General features: G+C 52.3%; 1 protein-coding gene and 1 long non-coding RNA gene across 2 annotated transcripts in view; both read left to right on the top strand.

Annotated features, from left to right (window-relative positions):
• Nucleotides 1-17,700, top strand: part of UBE2QL1 (ubiquitin conjugating enzyme E2 Q family like 1) — a 40,117-nt gene extending 22,417 nt beyond the window's left edge. Inside the window, exon 2 of the mRNA XM_045442572.1 lies at nt 16,333-17,700. Within this exon, the coding sequence (XP_045298528.1) occupies nt 16,333-16,464 (132 nt within the window). The 3' untranslated portion in view covers nt 16,465-17,700. The remainder of the gene's footprint in view (nt 1-16,332) is intronic.
• LOC123579069 lies at nt 12,337-12,815 on the top strand. The gene is made up of 2 exons (XR_006702611.1): nt 12,337-12,516; nt 12,746-12,815. It is a non-coding gene; the product is annotated as an uncharacterized LOC123579069 (long non-coding RNA).
• Nucleotides 17,701-18,085: the final 385 nt, after the last annotated feature.

Raw genomic sequence — 18,085 nt, 5'->3', positions numbered from 1 at the left:
TCCTACCTCATCTTTATTGACTTTCCTTTTGTCTCAGATGCAGAGAGGTGGGTTCCCCACAGCCCCCCAATCTGTGGAAACCCCTTGGCTTTTAGTAGATGTTCTTTAAGATGCTTGGATCCTTGTAAAGTGTGTAACGTTCTGGGCATATATGTGTTTTCGGTGGTTTAGTGAGCCGTCAATGTAACCCTTTATATTTTTCCTCATTGCTCTCATGCCTGTATTTGCTGCTGCGCACATTGTGTGCACAGTGTGATCGACCGCTTTTACTCATCCCCTCTCAGGGGAAGACCCCAGCCTTCTCTGGCTCTTATCCTCACATAAATGCTGCAGTTCACCTCCTCAGACTGGCCGTCTTAGGAATGCGTGTTCAGATTCTCCTGGGAGCTGTGCCCAGGCGTGTCTTGTTGGCATAAAACCCAAGCATTCTGACTTTTTCTGGGTATTGCCAGAATCTTCCAGAATGGCTTCCCTGACCAGTCCACGCACTTCCTCAAACACCCTCAGCAATATCCTCCATCCTGAGTTTTGGGTGGTTTCTTATCTCTGTTTTAAAGTACAGTTCTTGGGGCACCTGGGCGGCTCAGTCCGTTGAACATCCAACTTCAGCTCAGGTCATGATCTCGCAGTTCCACGTCAGGCTCCATGCTGACACCTCGGAGCCTGGAGCCCGCTTTGGATTCTGTGTCTCCTTCTCTCTCTGCCCCTCCCCTGTTCACACTCTGTCTCTGTCTCTCTCAAAAATAAACATTAAAAAAAAATAATGATAAAGTACAGTTCTCGCTAACTAATACATTTGGACATTGCCTCCTGAACTCGTCAGCCGTTCAGATTTTTTCTTCGAATAACCTCTTCATATTTTTTCCCTACCCTTCTCTGGGCTTTCCGGTTACCTGGCTTTTTCTTGTCAACTTACAAGAATTCTCTCTGTTTTCCGTAGAAGTCCACCTTCGTTCCCCTCCGCGTCATGAACATGTTTCCTTGGCCCCATCTACTGACCCACCTGGCCCTCTTCTGCTGCCTTTTATTATTCCTTTTATCCTGCAACAGGTCCCCATGTAAATATGACTCACTTATCTTCCTGCTCCTGTGTAGGTACTATAGTATCTTTACGAACCGCCTCCTACTCTAATATCAGAGAGGACAAGACCTCTTCGTTACTCGTCTTTGCTCTTGGTGAATCATTAACGTCCCATGTAAGTTTTTTCAATGATTTGTCAAGAGTTTTTGTCATCGTGGTGATTTACTTTCTGCAACAGAGCATCCCCTGAAATCTCACCATGACACAGTGAACGTGCATTTCCTGCACATGGTCTCGGGTGGCTTGGCCCCCCCTTTCTTGTAGTGTGTCCGTCTAGAGCATGTGGCCCCAGAGGTCACAGGGACAGGGGGCGAGTATGGGCCAGCACATCAGCTCCTAACTGCCCCCACCTGGAAGGACACGCTTTACCTCTCCTCCCGGTCCACTGGCCGGTACTGGCCACAGGGCCTTGGGCTGGTGGTGGGAGCTGGGAAGCACACTTGTGCTTATAAAGCACTGACCTGTCTACCACATCAGGTTCATCAAAAACAGCCGCATCCGAAACCCACCAAGTTGTGCACGTTAAATACGTATGGCTTTTTGTATGTCAATCATACATCGATAAAGTGGTTTAAAAAACAGCTAAGCCTTTAGGATTTTCTATGTAGGCTGTTGTATCATCTACAAATAAGGAGGTCAGCAGAACACTGCATCCTGGTGGCATAGAAAAACTTAACAATATCGTGACAGCAGACAGACAAAACCAGAGCAAAACTATTATTTTTACCACCTCAAATATGAAGATGCGATAAGCTTGATATTTGTATTTTTAGATCTTAACACCAGCCAATGTAAATCCCAAATAACAAATCCAGGAAAATTCAGTTGAAAAAATTGTCCTTCTGCCATTTGAAACATCACTGCGAACATGCCTGGGGTCAACGTTGTGTCGCGGGGAAAGGCGCGTCGGTGGTTTGCTCCGAACTCCCCTGACATCTAGTTAGCGTGCTCCGTGACAGGCCCCCACGAAAGTTTTGACCGCAAACAGGACAACGTGTTGCAAGGGGTGTTTTCAGTGAACATGAGAGATTTTACCTTGAGATTCTAGTTTTCTGAACACATTCACCTTATTAAAGACACTTATTGGACAGCTGTGATGGAAGTTGAGTGCTCACTGACGTTTCTAGCCACCACCCACCGCCACAGTCTGTGACTTCGTGAAGGTCACCTGTCCAGCACAGAGCACTGGTTCTTGGGCTGTTCTTAACGACTAGTGTGGGCGAGGGGTGGTGTGGTGGGAACGGGGTATCCCCGTCAGGTAAGGTTGGCATGTCCTGGCTTACACGGAGTTATTACAATCCTTGGAGCCGACCGGATGCTGGTATGTCTTGGGAATATCCAGTCATAGTTTACAGAGCGCACCACTTCCCAAAATTTCGCATCATGGGGTTCTAACTCTAATTCCAGAAATAGGCTGGCCTTGTTGGGGGACCCTGTCATTTAGTGCAGCTACTGCCACGGAGAAGTCCTTTGCCCCTTCGTTCTCCACCCGATCGCTTGCAAAGTTGGAACAAGGGCACCTCCTGGGTGAGGCGGAGATGAGCTAACGTGTATAAAATACTGAGTGGGACACGTTTTGGGGAAATGGTGACACGTGTGTACTACCTTTGCTTTGGAATTCTAGCTGGGACACAAAGCAGCCTTGAGGTCGATGTCGGTAATTCCGCATGCTTGGTCGTTCGCTCCTCTGGAAGCGTGCGTGAGCACCCACGGGGTGCTGGGTGCATAGCGGCGCGACCCTGCGGATGAGGACACAGGCACCCGACATGACTGGGGAGGTGCCACAGCCTCAGGTCTTCGTCATGACCCATAGTGGCAGGTGGTTTGCACAGCTCAACCTGATGCCCTAAATTCAGACGTGTGTAAATTAGAGGTTCACGTTGGTCCCATTCCTAAAAGTCCGGCGGGGTTTGGTCGAATCTGGGAAGCTGCTGCTTCACGTGTTGGATAATGTGGAAGGGGTGTGTAGGAACCGTCGTGTCCCGGCACTTGCTAGTGGGGTGACCATGCTCCCCGACCCCGCCCCAGCCAGCATGTCTCCGCTCCCGTGTCAGGGAAGGCAGTGCTTATTGTGCCTGCCTCACCACGGGGCCAGATGCAGAGGAGAAGAAAGGTCATTTGAAAATGACGTAGAGACTGTTGCAGGCTTTGCAGGGACGGCCCTCGGGCTGGAAGCAGAATTGCCTCGCCCGGCACTGTAGGGTAGAAGCAACCGCGGGTGCTGCCCGGTTGAGCCTGGCGATTCCGCCTCCGTTGCAACCCCTGCCGCCGGTGCTTTAAGGTGCTCGTTCCGCAGCAAGGATGCGTTACGTCCTCTGTGGCTGCTGGTCTCAGCATTCCTGTGGGTTTTGATTAAAGACAAGACCTACCAACCCCCACGCGGTGAGTTCACGTCATCACGGAAGGGTCTGTCTCTTTCTTCCCCAACGCTCAGTGCCCTGGTACAGAGGAAGAAAATTTGGGGAAAAGAGGAAATGAGGCAAACGTAATCCCTTTGGGTGGGGCGTGGGGTGGATCTAAGAAAGGACTTGATAGTCCGGTGTAGATAAATAACATGACCTTTGTTTTTCCAAAAGGGAAAAATGGATATATTGCCTAAAAATCTATTTAGTATTTAAATACAATTATGAAATGCTCAGCTGCACGAATATCGTGCAAACCTACGCATGATCTGGGCACGTTTGGGGTGTGGGCTGCTTCAGGGGGCACCCCGTATTTATATTTCCGTCACCTGTTGTTGCTGTCTTTAGCAGAGCGGCTAGGAGCATGGACACTGGGGACCAACCTTGTGAGTTCAAGTTCCTGTTTCACCACCTACCTGCTGTGTGCCCTTGGCAGTTGAACTCTGCCTCGGTTTCCCCACCATAAGGGAAGCCCTCGCAGTTCCCCTCTAGCGAGGACTGAGTGAGTTTATACACGTAAGGCCCTCAGGACAGTGGCTGGCACAAATTTTACCTATATTGTAGTACAAAGTACTACCCCGGTGGCTCGGTCGGGTAAGCGTCTGACTCTTGGTTTACGCCGAGGTTGTAATCTAGCAGTTCATGGGTTCAAGTCCCGAGTTGGGCTCTCTGCTCTCAGCACAGAGCCCGCTTCAGATCCTCTGTCTCCCTCTCTCTGCCCCTCCTCTGCCATATGCACACCCTCTCTCTTTCTCTTCCTCTCTCTCCCAAAATAAACATTAAAAAAAATAATAAAGTATGTACTGTTTGAAGATCCCCAGTGATGTACGGTATATAAAAATCACAGATTGAGTTCTTTACTCATTGTAACTTTTACTTTATCAGAAAGAGAAGATCCTGTGGCAACACCACTATACAAATAAAAGTGGAAATCAGAACATCCCCAAAGTAATGACCTAAAAGTAATAATAGCCATCCCAGTTGCTTATAGAGCATCACTTTTTAATTTTTATTAGGTCAACCAAAATCAGTCCCTCGGTTTTCTACGCGGTTGAGTCAGAGCCTAGAAATTGGAATTTAGGACCAACTTCCGTTCTTGATTGCAGGCTTGAGACTATTTTATGATAACGGAACACTGCATTTTCCAGAAAGATCCCTACTCCTTGCTGTCTCAACGCTAAGGTATTTTATGCCCTGTGTTTTCTTGCAAACAGAAAACGTGTGTGTTGGGTCTCATCTACACTGGGGCCATCACCTGCATAACACCGGCAAGTCAAGGAAGGTGGGACAATGGTGTGCAGGCCTGGAATGGTTGGAATCCTTCTATCCAGTTGTGCGTCGCACCCTGCCAGTGGACTCTGAATGCTGAGCGGGCTGAACTGAACGAGAGACCAGTGTTCGGTGGAAGGTGGGGGTAGGAAGGCAGGGTCAGGTAATGAGGGGTGGGAGCCGGCGGGGAGCCTCAGGAGGCCAGGGGTGGGGGAGAGACTGGAATACAGGGAACAGTAGAGTCCAGCCGTGGGGACAGAATGCTGACGTGTGCCGGGTTTGTGTCCACGGCGTGGGAAATGCACAGGCTTTCCGGAGCCTGCCTCTGGTCTGGGTGCTGGATTTCACCAAGCCCCTCCAAAAAGTGTGGTTGATGAAAATACTCTTCGTTTTTGAAGTAAGTGCATGAGGACTGCTTGAGTTAGGGGATGAGTTCATCACCCGCCATCGATTGGCAGCGGTCGGAACACCCCAGGGGCCTGGCGTCAGGCTGCTCAGGTGGTGGCTGAGCGTCTGGAGATCTCAGGGGGGCCGGTCTCCCTCACCCTCCTCTTCTTTCCAGCGGTGGGAGGGGAGCACCTCATTAGCGCCTCGTTAACAACCTGCGCACAAAACAATCAAAATTGTGTTCTCAGGGCAAATGTAGCAAGTCTGGTTCAAGCCTACTCTAAGGTGTGTGGATGTTAAAAGTCCTCCAGCACTTTGGGGCGCCTGGGTGGCTCCATGGGTTGCACATCTGACTTCGCCTCAGGTCATGATCTCGAGGTTCATGAGTTCGAGCCCCGCGTCGGACGCACTGCTGTCAGCCTGTCGGCGCAGAGCCCGCTTCGGATCCTCTGTCCCCTTCTCCCTGCCCCTGCCCTGCCTGCGTTCTCCCAAAGATAAATGAGTATTTTTAAAAGAAGGTCTTCAGTCCTTGGAGGGCCGACATTTCCCACAGGGGAAAGCAGCCCATTTTAAGACGACATCAGGGATCCTTCTGGGTCTCCGAGATGCCCAGCGGGCATTGCTGTCGTAGGGCCCCCTGCATGCGGGGGCCTCGATGCGCTGGGTCGTCATGGTGGTCCCATGAGACAGGGACTCTGGGGGGCGGGCAGCCTGAGTCACGGAGGCCAAACCCGCTCCCACATCAGCAATACCTATGTGCCAGCTATTTCCCCGGCCGGAAAACGTACTTTGGATTGTAAAGGCAAACCACAGCTGTCTTCACTGCCTGCTGGTCGCCCCCGGTGAGGACGTGCCGTTCGCAGGGCAGGAGTGGCCCCGTCTAGGGACAGGTAGCAAGTCCCTTCCCCCGGAGTCCAGTGACCCCAGCTCCGGGGACTCGGAAATGCCCGCCGCCCCCGCCCGTCCTCACGGACAGTTTAGAGAATTGGAGCCCAAGTCATGGCACTTGCACACTTTAAGTTTTCCAGAAACTATATCTCAAGATTCCCGATGATTTCAAAGTCTCGTTGGCTTTATTTAGTCCACGTGGCAGAATTTCCTTCCGAGCCGGGAAGGTCCCGCGGAGCCTGTGTTATGGGGCAGGAGCGGCCTCTGCCCTTACAAGTTACGCTGCCTGGGGGGGTGGTGAGGCTGTGACGTGCCACCATAAACCGCAGACACACACGTGCCTCCTGAAGCCGGAGACCGTCTCCCGAGTCAAAGCGTAAGTTACCTTGGTTGCCTGTGACAGCCTTGGGTTACTTCTTGACGTCATTTGTCCAGAAGAGCCCAGGTTGGGATGGTTTTGTGAGACTCACGGAGCCCCTGCCAGCAGGTGTGGAGAGCGGAGCACGGCCGCCCCCTGTTTTGACAGGTTAATCCCCAGTGACAGTTCCTGTCACGTTTTTCCAGTGACGTTCTCGGGCTCCTCTGTGTCTTTGGAGTCCCCGTCGGTGGCATCGCCGTTGTTATCGTCTGTGCTAAGACAGAACTCTTCACACCACCCTGATCGATGGGGGCGGGTGGGGGGTGGAGCTGGTTACGGAGGGTCATAACATCAGGCAGACCCCTGGCCAGAGGTGGGTGAGTGACCCCTGCCAGCAGACCTGCCTTCTGTGGGGCAAAGGGCACAAGGCGGGCAGATGGGGCACCTCGCCACGCTGGCAGCCGTCGGCTGGTTCCCGAATGCCCACGGGCCCCGCCTCCCTGGAGAAGAGGATGACCTGGCCTCTCCCACCAAGCGCCCCCCACCCGCACGTCGTACAGCAGCAGAGAAGCTCCGTGTGCCCAGCACGCGGTCCTTAAATCAGGGCCGTGGGGCAGACAGAAGCAGCCTCGGGCATCAGGGCGCGTGCACTGGGTGGGTGGCCCCAAGTCGGAGTGAGTGGAGTCCCAGCCCCGGAACGGAGGGCTGCAGCGAGGATCGAGCCACCGAGAACGAGCAGATAGACGAAAGCACCGGTGGGCACTGTGGGCGAGAACCTCGACCCTCATCCTCTTTAAATGTGTCTCCAAGAAGAAGGGCAAATACGGCGCCCTAAGGAAGGCCCAGTGTGTAGGGATGATGGGCGCCGGGATTCCGGCGCGAGAGGTCAAGTAGCGCAGGAAAATGCCACCTTTCCTGCCGGCCAGTCACTCAGCACAGAACGGATGCGGCGCAAGAAGGTGGCCGAGGCTAATGGAGTTAACACGCACCTGTTCGTCCCAGTGGAGCCGGGTCCCAGGGAGGAAGGTTTCCGTGAACCGAGATAGGCCAGTGTGTGGAGATCCAGGGAGTCTGACCCTGATACCAGAGACACAGATGTGCTGTGGGGCTGGCCCAGAGCCCCACACGTACGCAGCTGGGTTTAGCTCGTAAGTAGAAGACGCTGACGGAGCGGCTGCAAACGGAACACGGGGTCCTCGGCTTGGCCTGTCCACGGGCTCCGTTGGCATTCTGGGTCCAGGAGCAGCGGACGCTACGGTGGCCAGTCGTCTTGAGGAGCAGGAACTGTGAGTAAGCAGGTGTCTCACGAAGAAAGACCTGCCTGCTCGGGTCACACACAGACCGGAGTCGAGGAGGGCGCCAGGGTCCACGGCGCTGTGGCCGGAAGACCAGACGGGTCCAGGTCACTGGCCAGCTCAGGGCTTAAAAGTCTGGTAGATGCGAGATGGCAGATGTGGAGCCCCATGCAACAGAGAGGGTGCAGGGTGGTGGTGGGCATTCAGTGACCTCGGCGCGTCCTGAGTCCCACGGGAGAAGGCCAGGCTGGGCGGCGTTTCGTGGAGTAGATGGTCAGTGTCGTGTTTCCTTTCTCCTGTATCTGCAACCCTCCTCCCTGTGCCTGCGGGCCGGCCTGGCCTTGGGCTTCAGAGCACGGCCTCCAGCACGGCTCTGGAATCTTGTGTGACTCTGACCGCCTTACTTGACCTCGCCGTGTCTGCTTATTCATCTGTAAATCAGAGTTGATTATAGCGAAGCCTACCCGGTGGGCTTTCGGGGAGGGTTTGGTGCGTGCGTTCAGACCCCATCCCGAGGAGGATGCCGGGCACACAGTTGCCGTGACCGCCTTCAATAAGTATGTCGAGCTGTCACTTCCTGTGTTCCAGCGCCGCTAATGAAACCCACGGGGACCCGGCTGCTTAAGCAGAAGTATCAGCATTCGTGGAATTGCCAAAAAAATTTTTTTTGAAATGATTATCTGAAATAATTTAAATTTTTAGGAAAAAAAAATTATTTTTCTCTGCTTGCTTCTTCCAGGAAAATACCATCTGTCTCAAAAAAGAAAAAAGATTCAATAATTGCTAGAACTTTCTTTAAAGTGTAGAGGATGTAGAGATGCTTGTGTTTTGCAAGCTGTGCCTTCGGTGCTGCCAGTGGCTTGAGGATATTTTATGATAACGTTAAATAAGGTAGCTTCAGTTTCATTGCTACTGAATGTTACCCAAGTTTATATAAAAGCCGCCTGGCTTCGATATCCTGAGGTGTTCACAAATTTAAGAGAAGATATCTGAGGACATTTGTTACCTAGCCATTGGGAAAATAGTTTAGAAACTGTAATAGAGCATACGTTACCTGAGCTTTCTCAGTGGAAAATTCTAGAATGTTCCATGAAGTAAACAGTCCTTCTTGAGTGAAGTGGCTTTGTATCCTGGGCGATGTTCTCAAACTTGGCCCCGGTGAGAGTCAATTCCGCAGGAAAGCTAGTCAGTGGTCCTGGCTGTGCCCGCCAGGCTCCTGGGTTAAGCCCCGCGCCTCTCGCTCACCTGGCCCCGCCTGGGGTCTCCAGCAGCCTGCACGAGATCTGTTGGGGGGAGCGGGGGGGGGGGTAGGCACTTAATAAATCTTTGGGAAACACAGGTTGCTTTCTTGGAACTTTTTTTATGGCTGAGCTGTCCTTAACAACCAGGCTCGTTGGGTTTTCGTGTGCAGAGATTGCTAAAGCATGAGGCCAAAGGAGTTTTTCAAGCTCCGATCTGATGACAAGTCAAGGAAGCATCTCACACACTGCGGGTGCTCTCCCGGCTCTCACCTGCCACCTGAGCGCCAGCCGTGGCTTCCCGATGCCCCCTTGCCTGACGCCCGCCCCCTCCCCACTCCCTTCCCAAGATGGTGCCACCGGCTGTGCCATCACCGTGCCCCAGTCGCCGTCAGACACCTTGCCCCTGCACAAGGACCAGTTCCCCTTTATCCTTCCCCAAAGGCTCGCTCACCCCCGTGGCAGGTGTCCCTGTGCGTAGGACTCGGGTGTGGAGGCTGAGGCGCAGGGAGGGCAGTTCACTCAAGAGCCAGTGACTGTGTCCCCTCCCTGCTCTCTCCCCGCCGTGGACTCTCCCCATGTCTGTGATTTGGAGCTCGCGATGTGAGAGCCCCACGCAGTACATCCGACGGCCCCCTTCGGCCCTTCGTGGCTGCATTTCTGGTGCGTGTTCTGAACCCGCCGACTCAGAGGACTCAGTGGCTGATCCTGGAAACCTGTTTCCTCCCGGGTCGGAAGCCTGAAACGCCCTGGGCCTCTTCTGCCACCATAACCATCCTTCCCCAAGCCCTGCTGTCCTGTCCTTTGCTGGACTTAACCGCTCTCCCCCACCCACACTGCCTCCGCCCCAGACCAGACTCCCCTCCCTGCCTTGGCTGGTGCTGGGCAGACTCCCCGACAGGCGGGGGTCTCCCACTATAAATTGACCACCCTCCGGACTGGCTCAGGCGGCCTGGGGCTTCCCCAGCTCAGCCAGGAGGCTTCCCTCAGGGCTGCTGTCGGTCCCCTTGGTGGTCATTTCACTGCAGGGACCCACACATCCCTCCGTGCAGCTTGACCATCACACACAGCCACACACACAAATGCACATGCGCTCAGGAGACGCCACATACGGGAGAACCTGTGTGCGTGCTCGTGCACACATACACACGTGCGCCCTTGCACACATGTGCACTCGGCACGCGCACACGCACACACACTCTCAGACCCGTGGAAAGTGCTGCAGAACCACATCAGCGTGTCCCCGCTCCCAGCTGCTGTTTGCCGCCTCGCTGGACCGGATCCAGCTCAAGTCCTCCCCCTCGCTGGTCAGCGGCTTGGCGTAACTGTTTCGATTTGAAAACGTGTCTTTGAAGCTGCCTCGTCTGTTGTAGGGTCCTATCTGCGCTCTGGAACTCTGTGAGTTGACCCGCTTTGCACGTTAGACCTCAAAGAGCGGCGAACTCGTGGCTGCCTTCCAGCGTGGACCTCCTTCCAAAGATCTGGGGAGCGTGTCTTCCCCCCACCCATGGGTTGGAAACCCGCTCCGGAGGGGTTAGGGGTTGTGAGCGCTCTCAGACTAACAATTACACGTTCAAAGACTTTGAAAACAAGTGGCCACTCTGTAATTCAGCCCAGGAAATGAGTGAAAGAACCTCAAAACTTCACATGAGGAGTCTGGAAACTCTATTTTTAAAAGAGCGGAAGCCTGTAATTCACGGGCAAATGAAACACAGGAATACCACGAAAGTAGGTTTGTGAAGAAAAATAAAGCGGTAAGGAGAAAAACCTAATCAAGGGAGAAATGCAGAATGAGTGTATTTAACTCATGCACTGTCATGAGACAACGGTGTTAAAACAGACAATATTGAAAAAGCTGGGAAATCAGCCACATAAATGCGAAATACTAGATTTGCCCGCAGACGTTCCGTGACAGAAGAAACCAAGTCGTGATGTCCATATGGAAGACAGAAATTTGTGTGTTCTTTTGTTTTTTAATTTTTTTTTTAAGTTTACTTACTTAGAGAGAGCATGCACATGAGCAGGGGAGGGGCAGAGAGAGAGAGAGAGAGAGAGAATGAGAATACCAAGCAGGCTCCACACTGTCAGCACAGAGCCCAATCGCGGGGCTTGAACTCACAAACTGTGAGATCATGACCTGAGTCCAAATCAAGGGGCTGGCGCTTAACCGACTGAGTCACCCAGGCGCCCCTGTGTGTGTCTTGTTTTTCCAAGAGGCCAGAAGGAAACGAATTGTCAAGGGGTAAGATCCTCTGTGATAGTTCCCAAAATCAAAAGCCCCGTTTGTTGTGGCCACCTGTGCCTGGCACTGTGCCAAGCATTTCACGTGTTTCGTCGTAGGAAACCCCTATAAAAATCCAACGTCCTGCAACACTATTCGTATGCTCATTTTACAGATGAAGAAACTGAGATTCAGAGAGGTTAAGTGAGTCGCCCAGGGTCACACAGCCAGGAAGTGTTGGAGCAGGGATTTGAAGCCAGGTCTGTTGAATTGTGTACCCTCACCCCAGCGCGCACACACACACACACAGTCTCACTCACTCCATGCCCCAGACTCACCAAGTGTCTTTACATGGTTCTCTGAATACAGCAGACTGTTTCAGCTTCTGCTGTGGGACCCCTTATCCTCGCCACCATGGCCTGGAAAACACCGGCCACCCATATGTCGGCTCGAGTGTCATCAGACACAGAAGTCTTTCTCGAGGCACAGACAAGCGGCACTACCCCCCTCTCCCCTCCGCCCCGCCCCCCGCCCCCACCTGGTCCCCTCCGAGGACCAGAATCGTTTCTACCTTAGAAGGCCGTGCGATCCCAGTGACCAGCAGTTGCTAACCTGGGGGGGACTTGTAGCAATCCTTGGCTAAACAGATAGAAAATGAACAGACTCCTTGGTCCGGGCCGTCTTTATTCTGTACTCCAGCTGTGCTCAAAGGGTGTGATTCGACCTCTGAGGGGACATTTGGCAGTGACTGGAGACGATTCGCTTGTCATCTGCTTCGGGGCCACTGCTGCATCCAGCTGCAATGCAGCTAAACTAAACATCCTACAGTGCACAGGGCCACCCCCAGCAGAATGATCTGGCCCCTGATGCCGATGGTACTGAGGCTGGGAGCCCTGACGTGTGCCTTCTGTCTCAGCAGCTACAGCACACCCCCGTTATCTCCCCATAATGGGCTCTAAGCCCCTACAGGCAGGGGCCATACCACTTTGTCTTTTTAGGCCCTGCACCCAACATAATGAAGGAATAAGCGCAGAAGTGACAGGGACGCCTGGGTGGCTCAGTTGATTTGGGCATCCACTTCAGCTCAGGTCATGATCTCACGGTTCGGGCTCTGTGCCGACAGCTCAGAGCCTGGAGCCTGCTTTGGATTCTGTCCCTCCCTCTCTCTCTGCCCCTTTCCCTCTGTCCCTCTCTCTCTCTCTCTCAAAAACAAGGAAAAAAAAATTTAAAAACCAAATCAAATTAATAAAATTAGAAAAAAGAAGCGAGAAAGCCACACTGAAATTCAATGTGCTCATTGGGGTAATGGAAACCATGTAGGATCAGGGGATTGACTGAGGACCTGAGTTTGGAGTTGCTTATTAGCTACATAGAAATGTGTAGCCGTAGGGGCGCCTGGGTGGCGCAGTCGGTTAAGCGTCCGACTTCAGCCAGGTCACGATCTCGCGGTCCGTGAGTTTGAGCCCCGCGTCGGGCTCTGGGCTGATGGCTCAGAGCCTGGAGCCTGTTTCCGATTCTGTGTCTCCCTCTCTCTCTGCCCCTCCCCCGTTCATGCTCTGTCTCTCTCTGTCCCAAAAATAAATAAACATTGAAAAAAAAAAAAAAGGTGTAGCCATATAGAATTTTTCACGTTGAGTTATTGTGATTGTGATAGCCCAAAAGCTATGCGGCCAAAAGAAAAAAAAAAGTCAAACCAAAGTATCAACTCATAGTTTTGTTTGACACACGCAGTCCCAGAGAACTGTATACTCATTAGCACTGCTCGATATCCGTGTTATGGTGAGATTTTTAAGGCAGTTGGGGGGAAATCCTACGGTTGCTTATAACTGCATTTACCATCTGTGGCTCAGGAGAGAGAGGGAGGTTACGTATCTAAGCTCTTAATGATGGTGCAAAGCTATCACACTGGGTTGCGTAAACTCCCGTCCAGGTCTTTTTGCGCTAAACACATGTCGAGGTATTTTAGGAGAAACAACAATCATTCAGGGAAACTCTCCAGAAGGGACTCTTTGGTCATCAGGCAAATGGAAACAGACAAGGGAGAAATGTGAATGTTGTAACAATAAGAAAACCAGCTCTTAAGTAATGGTAAGACACCATTTACATTTTTCTGAAGTGCTTCCAAATGCAGTATCTTTCTCTGACATTCATAATGATGCTGTGTGGCGAATATCGTTCCCACTTCATCGAGGAAAATACAGAGGGTCAGAGCGGTTGAGCTGAAGGTTTTCCCACAGTCCACCCTCTAGGAGATGGGACCTAGAGTGGGGGGAGTGGAAAATGGAAGGCGGCTCCACATCAGAATGTTGGGGGCCCAGGCATGTGGAATGTCCCCCCTTCTTGATCCAGGGGGCATCGCAGGGGTATCTCAGCAAAACAGCTCAGCCACCCTGGCAGGGCCAGGCAACATAAGTGGTGTTTCTCAAGCTCGCTATCTCGCTGGGTGATATGTAAACAGCCAATCAGAAGGGGACAGGCCATCTATGAGAAGAGATCTGTTAACTGTAAACTAAGATGTGAGAAACAGCGGACCAGGGGAGAGGTCTCCGTTGAGGGCAGCGAAGGTCCGGAAACCTCCGGCTGGCCGACAACAGACTCTGTTTCCTGGTTGCTGAATTGACTGAGTGCTGGGGCTCTATGTTCATAATATTTCCTGGGAAGAGAAGGAAACAAAGAGCGGTCTGTTCATTTGGGGTTTTGTCTGTTGTTTTTTGTAACAGTTGGGACTTTTCACAGGGAATAGACAAAGTCTATGTTCGTGCCAAGAGTGACAGAATATTCCAAGATATTCGAGAGCTTGTATTTGGCTGCTTTGGGTTCAGAATTCTCAAACCTTGCCATGGGCTTCTGGTGTTATAGATAAGAATGATACGAGATGGCTAGAATCTGCGTGTTGTGCAAAAGAATACAGCCTGATGTTTGCTCCCACTCCATGTAGAAATTGATGCTGACATTCCTGCAAAGGTGCATTTGCTTGTGTTTAAGGAAACAACCTTGGACTTTGATCTCAACCCATCATGATGATGATTATAAATGTATTAGCTTTTCACAGTCCCTTTTTATCAGCTATAACTATGCCACATAAGAAAAGTGGGAAGTTCCAAAATTAAAACCAGGAGCCACATCCCGGAGAGGCATGGGGAACTTTCAGGAAGTCAGTCAGTGGCAATTTCCTGCCTTCTTCTCCTCCTGTCCTCCTCTGCCCTTTCAGCAGCTTGTGTGATGGGAACCAAGCAGCAGATTGGATGAGGGGGCCTTGCCCTTGGTGGGCATACGGACAAGTTCTGCCAGAGAGGTGTCCAGAGGGGGCAGAGCCCAGCTGTACCCGGATTTCTGGCTCCTTCCCTGGGCTTTGGTTTCCATCTCCACCGTTGGAAAGACAGATGTTGAACCGTATGCTCTGAATTTAAGTGCACAGAACAGTCTTCCATTCCCAGAGACTAGTGATTGGGTGCCATTTTCCCTGTGAATTACGAGGCCGGTGCAGCCGTCTTCCCACCAGAATGATTAGTGGGTTAAGACGGCTAAGATTGGGTGGACCTGACCTGCCTGTGGCCACACGGGCCAGGGTGGCTGCCGCCCTGGATGCCTCGTCCGAGGGTCCACTCAGAGGGGCTTGTTAGTAAAGGTTTGTAAACATCAGGAGATTGTTGGAAATAGTGTGCCTGCTCTTGTTGGTGGGTAAAACTCAACCAGGTCTTTCCGAGGTATCTCTTCCACCCCACCTGCAAAATGTGCGCACGCAACGCTTGGGAAGACACGTAGATCTTCCAGGAGAGGCTCAGGGGGGTTCCTGCTGGCCATGAGGCGTAAAGGAGGACAGCGCAGCTGGACAAGAGCCCCAACAGGCCTTGCTGACCGACGCTCCGTTGCCCAGGCTCCTCTTTCCCTTCAGTATTCCCCGTGATGCCAGGCACACCTCACTCCCAGGGCTCTCTGGAAAGGAGGGGACCACCTGAGAGGTGGTCACATCAGCAGTGCCTTTGGGTTCCTTGTGCCTCATGATCCAGAACCTTCTGTGCCCATTCTAAGGTAGATTAGACCTTCTTGTCCACTGCAGATGCCAACGCCCCACCTTTCCGGCCAGAACACACCTGGTCCCCGTGAGGGGTCGGGCCTCTCCCTGGGATTGTGTAAAGGGGCACCTACCTCTCATCGTTCCTCCTCTCGGGGCTCAAGGACAGCCTTCCTCTTCCTGGAAAATGGCTCTGCCGTCCTGTCCTGAAATGGCTCCCAAGAGACATGAATTACAAGAAATTCACTCGTTCCTGGGCTTGACTTTTTTTTTTTTTTTTTTTCAACGTTTATTTATTTTTGGGACAGAGAGAGACAGAGCATGAACGGGGGAGGGGCAGAGAGAGAGGGAGACACAGAATCGGAAACAGGCTCCAGGCTCCGAGCCATCAGCCCAGAGCCCGACGCGGGGCTCGAACTCACGGACCGCGAGATCGTGACCTGGCTGAAGCCGGACGCTTAACCGACTGCGCCACCCAGGTGCCCCATGGGCTTGACTTTTAAGAGTCAGAGGTTTTTTTTCATTTATTTTATTTTATTTTTTAAATGTTTTCTAATGTTTATTTATTTTTGAGAGAGAGAGACAGAGTGCAAGTGGGGGAGGGGCAGGAGAGAGAGAGAGAGAGAGAGAGAGGAAGACACAGAATCCCAAGCAGGTTCCAGGCTCTGAGCTGTCAGCACAGAGCCCGACACGGGGCTTGAACTCACAATCTGCAATATCATGACCTGAGCCAAAATCAGATGCTTAATTGACTGAGCCACCCAGGTGCCCCTTAAGGTCAGAGTTTTAAAATGTGTGTGTGAATACGTACACATCCACATATGAGTCTGTTACAGGAGAGGCTGGAAGTCACAGGGAACATGTCCTCGGTGGGAGGCAGAGGCCATGGGAGCTGCCTTTCGCCCGAGGGACAAGCCAAGGCTTCTGCAGATGCTCATCTGGTGCAGGCCGGGGCCTCCCGGGCCACGGGGAGCCAGGCGGAGAGGAACCAGCAGGTGCTTTCCGGGCCTGGAAATGAGGCATCAGGGGGAGCTGGGCGGCACCCCTCCTTCCCTGCAAGCCCGGCACCCCACTTGCTTGGCACCCGTCTGGGGTTCCCACAGATGAAGGCAGCAGAATTAACCCCTGTGGGATCAGAGCAGGGGTTCTAACCTGGTTTCCCTTTCCCTCTCCTGCAGGGACGGATCTGTAGAAAGGCCGGCAAATCAAAAAAGTCCTTCAGCCGCAAGGAAGCCGAAGCTACCTTTAAAAGTTTGGTGAAGACGCATGAAAAGTACGGCTGGGTCACCCCACCCGTGTCCGACGGCTGATGTCCCTGGCGACGTGCGGTAGACTCTTCAGCCACCTGTCCACACACACACACACACGAATTCCCGACATCTCCTCCTCAACGCCGAGCATCCCCCATCCTTTTCTACTCTGCAGCCGGAACTGAATCCTGAATGCCAAGGAGACGTTTAAGTTATTTATGAACAGATGTGTTTACAGGGAGAACGAGGGAGCGAACGCTGTTCGGGATTAGGTTTCGATTGTAAATGAGCGGCCATCTCGAAGTCACTTTAGAACACACGTTGAGATGGTGCCATCCCCCAGCCCGCCTGCCCCTGTGCCTGCCCCTCGCACTGCCCTTAGCTTCTTCCCAGACAGTGGCCCCGAAGAGCAGGCAGGAGAGCCAGTGCCTGCTGCTCGCCCACTTCCATGTACGTGGTACCGTTCTCGTTTCCTAGGAACGCCCCGCATCGCTGTGCTCTGTGTCTGTTTCTCTCCCCGGCAGGTCCACATAACTTGGAGACGTGTCTTTCTGTGGCCCCGTGTGACGACATGTAGACCTCATTTGTGCTATGACCTTTGGCTCCTGAAAACACGAACTTAATATCGCCAAGTTCTAGAGATGGAAAATGACAGATGCCCCCCGGGGAGAATGTGCTTTCTCTGCCTCCCCAGTGGTGGGCACCTGTCCACAGATGACCAGCACCCCGAGACGAGAGGCAGGGGTGCTGTGGCCACCGTGGGCGCACAACGGTTCAGATGCCGGGTGCACGCTCCCCGGGGCTCTGACGTTGGGACAGCCTCTTCAGTATTCTGGAACGTTCCTCCGACGCTGCATCGTGCTCCTATCTTCTCTCAGCTCGTCAACCCACCACCAAAAGCAAAAGACAATTTCCCATTCACTGAAGTCATCTGACTCATTTTATTATCTGTGCTAGTGACAGGGAATCCGAGAACCGCCAAGGGTACCAAGTGACCATACGAGGACTTGCATGACCGGGTCTGTTTCCTCACCTTCAAGTCACTTGTGTGTCCCGGGGAGGGGAGGGGGGGCCGGGCTGCGTGATGCGCGAGCACCCTCGCTGTGATATCAACTTCCTGTTATTTAATCCCCCACAGTTCATTTTTCTCTTCTGTTAAGTTCCTTAGAACTTTCTAAGAAGTTCCATGAAATGAGGAAATACTGTTTATAACAATACGTGGGAAGAGGTTAAAATGTTCATTCCAGGTGGAAAAATCTTATTGGACACATTTTAAATAAAATCATGCATACCTGATGCCCTGCCTCAAGAATCCAATCATTGGGGGCTGTCCTTCCACTTAAAATATTTGATCTGTTTTTAAAATTTAATATTTGAAATGCCACGATGGCATTCTACGGTGAGGTTAAAAAAAAAAAATGAGTCTTCGGGACCCACGGTCTTTGCAAAAGGAGAAGCACTTAGAAGCTAACAGGAAGCATTAAGGGTTGATTTGACCAAACTCTAGTGTTGGCCAGTGTGAAGGACAAGAAATCTTTGCCAATTAGGTTAAAATTCTGTGGGCAGTTTTGGCTAACCCGGGGACCTGTTCACTTGTCCAGGGTTGTCAGGGGTCTGAAAGACCTGGCCTCAGAGGACGGGGGTCAGCTTCCGGCACGACTGACCGTTCACCAAATCCGCC

Source organism: Leopardus geoffroyi, chromosome A1, assembly GCF_018350155.1.
Source record: "Leopardus geoffroyi isolate Oge1 chromosome A1, O.geoffroyi_Oge1_pat1.0, whole genome shotgun sequence".
Taxonomy (NCBI): domain Eukaryota; kingdom Metazoa; phylum Chordata; class Mammalia; order Carnivora; family Felidae; genus Leopardus; species Leopardus geoffroyi.
The sequence above is the reverse complement of the archived record's forward strand: the minus strand, read 5'-3'. Positions and strand labels throughout refer to the sequence as shown.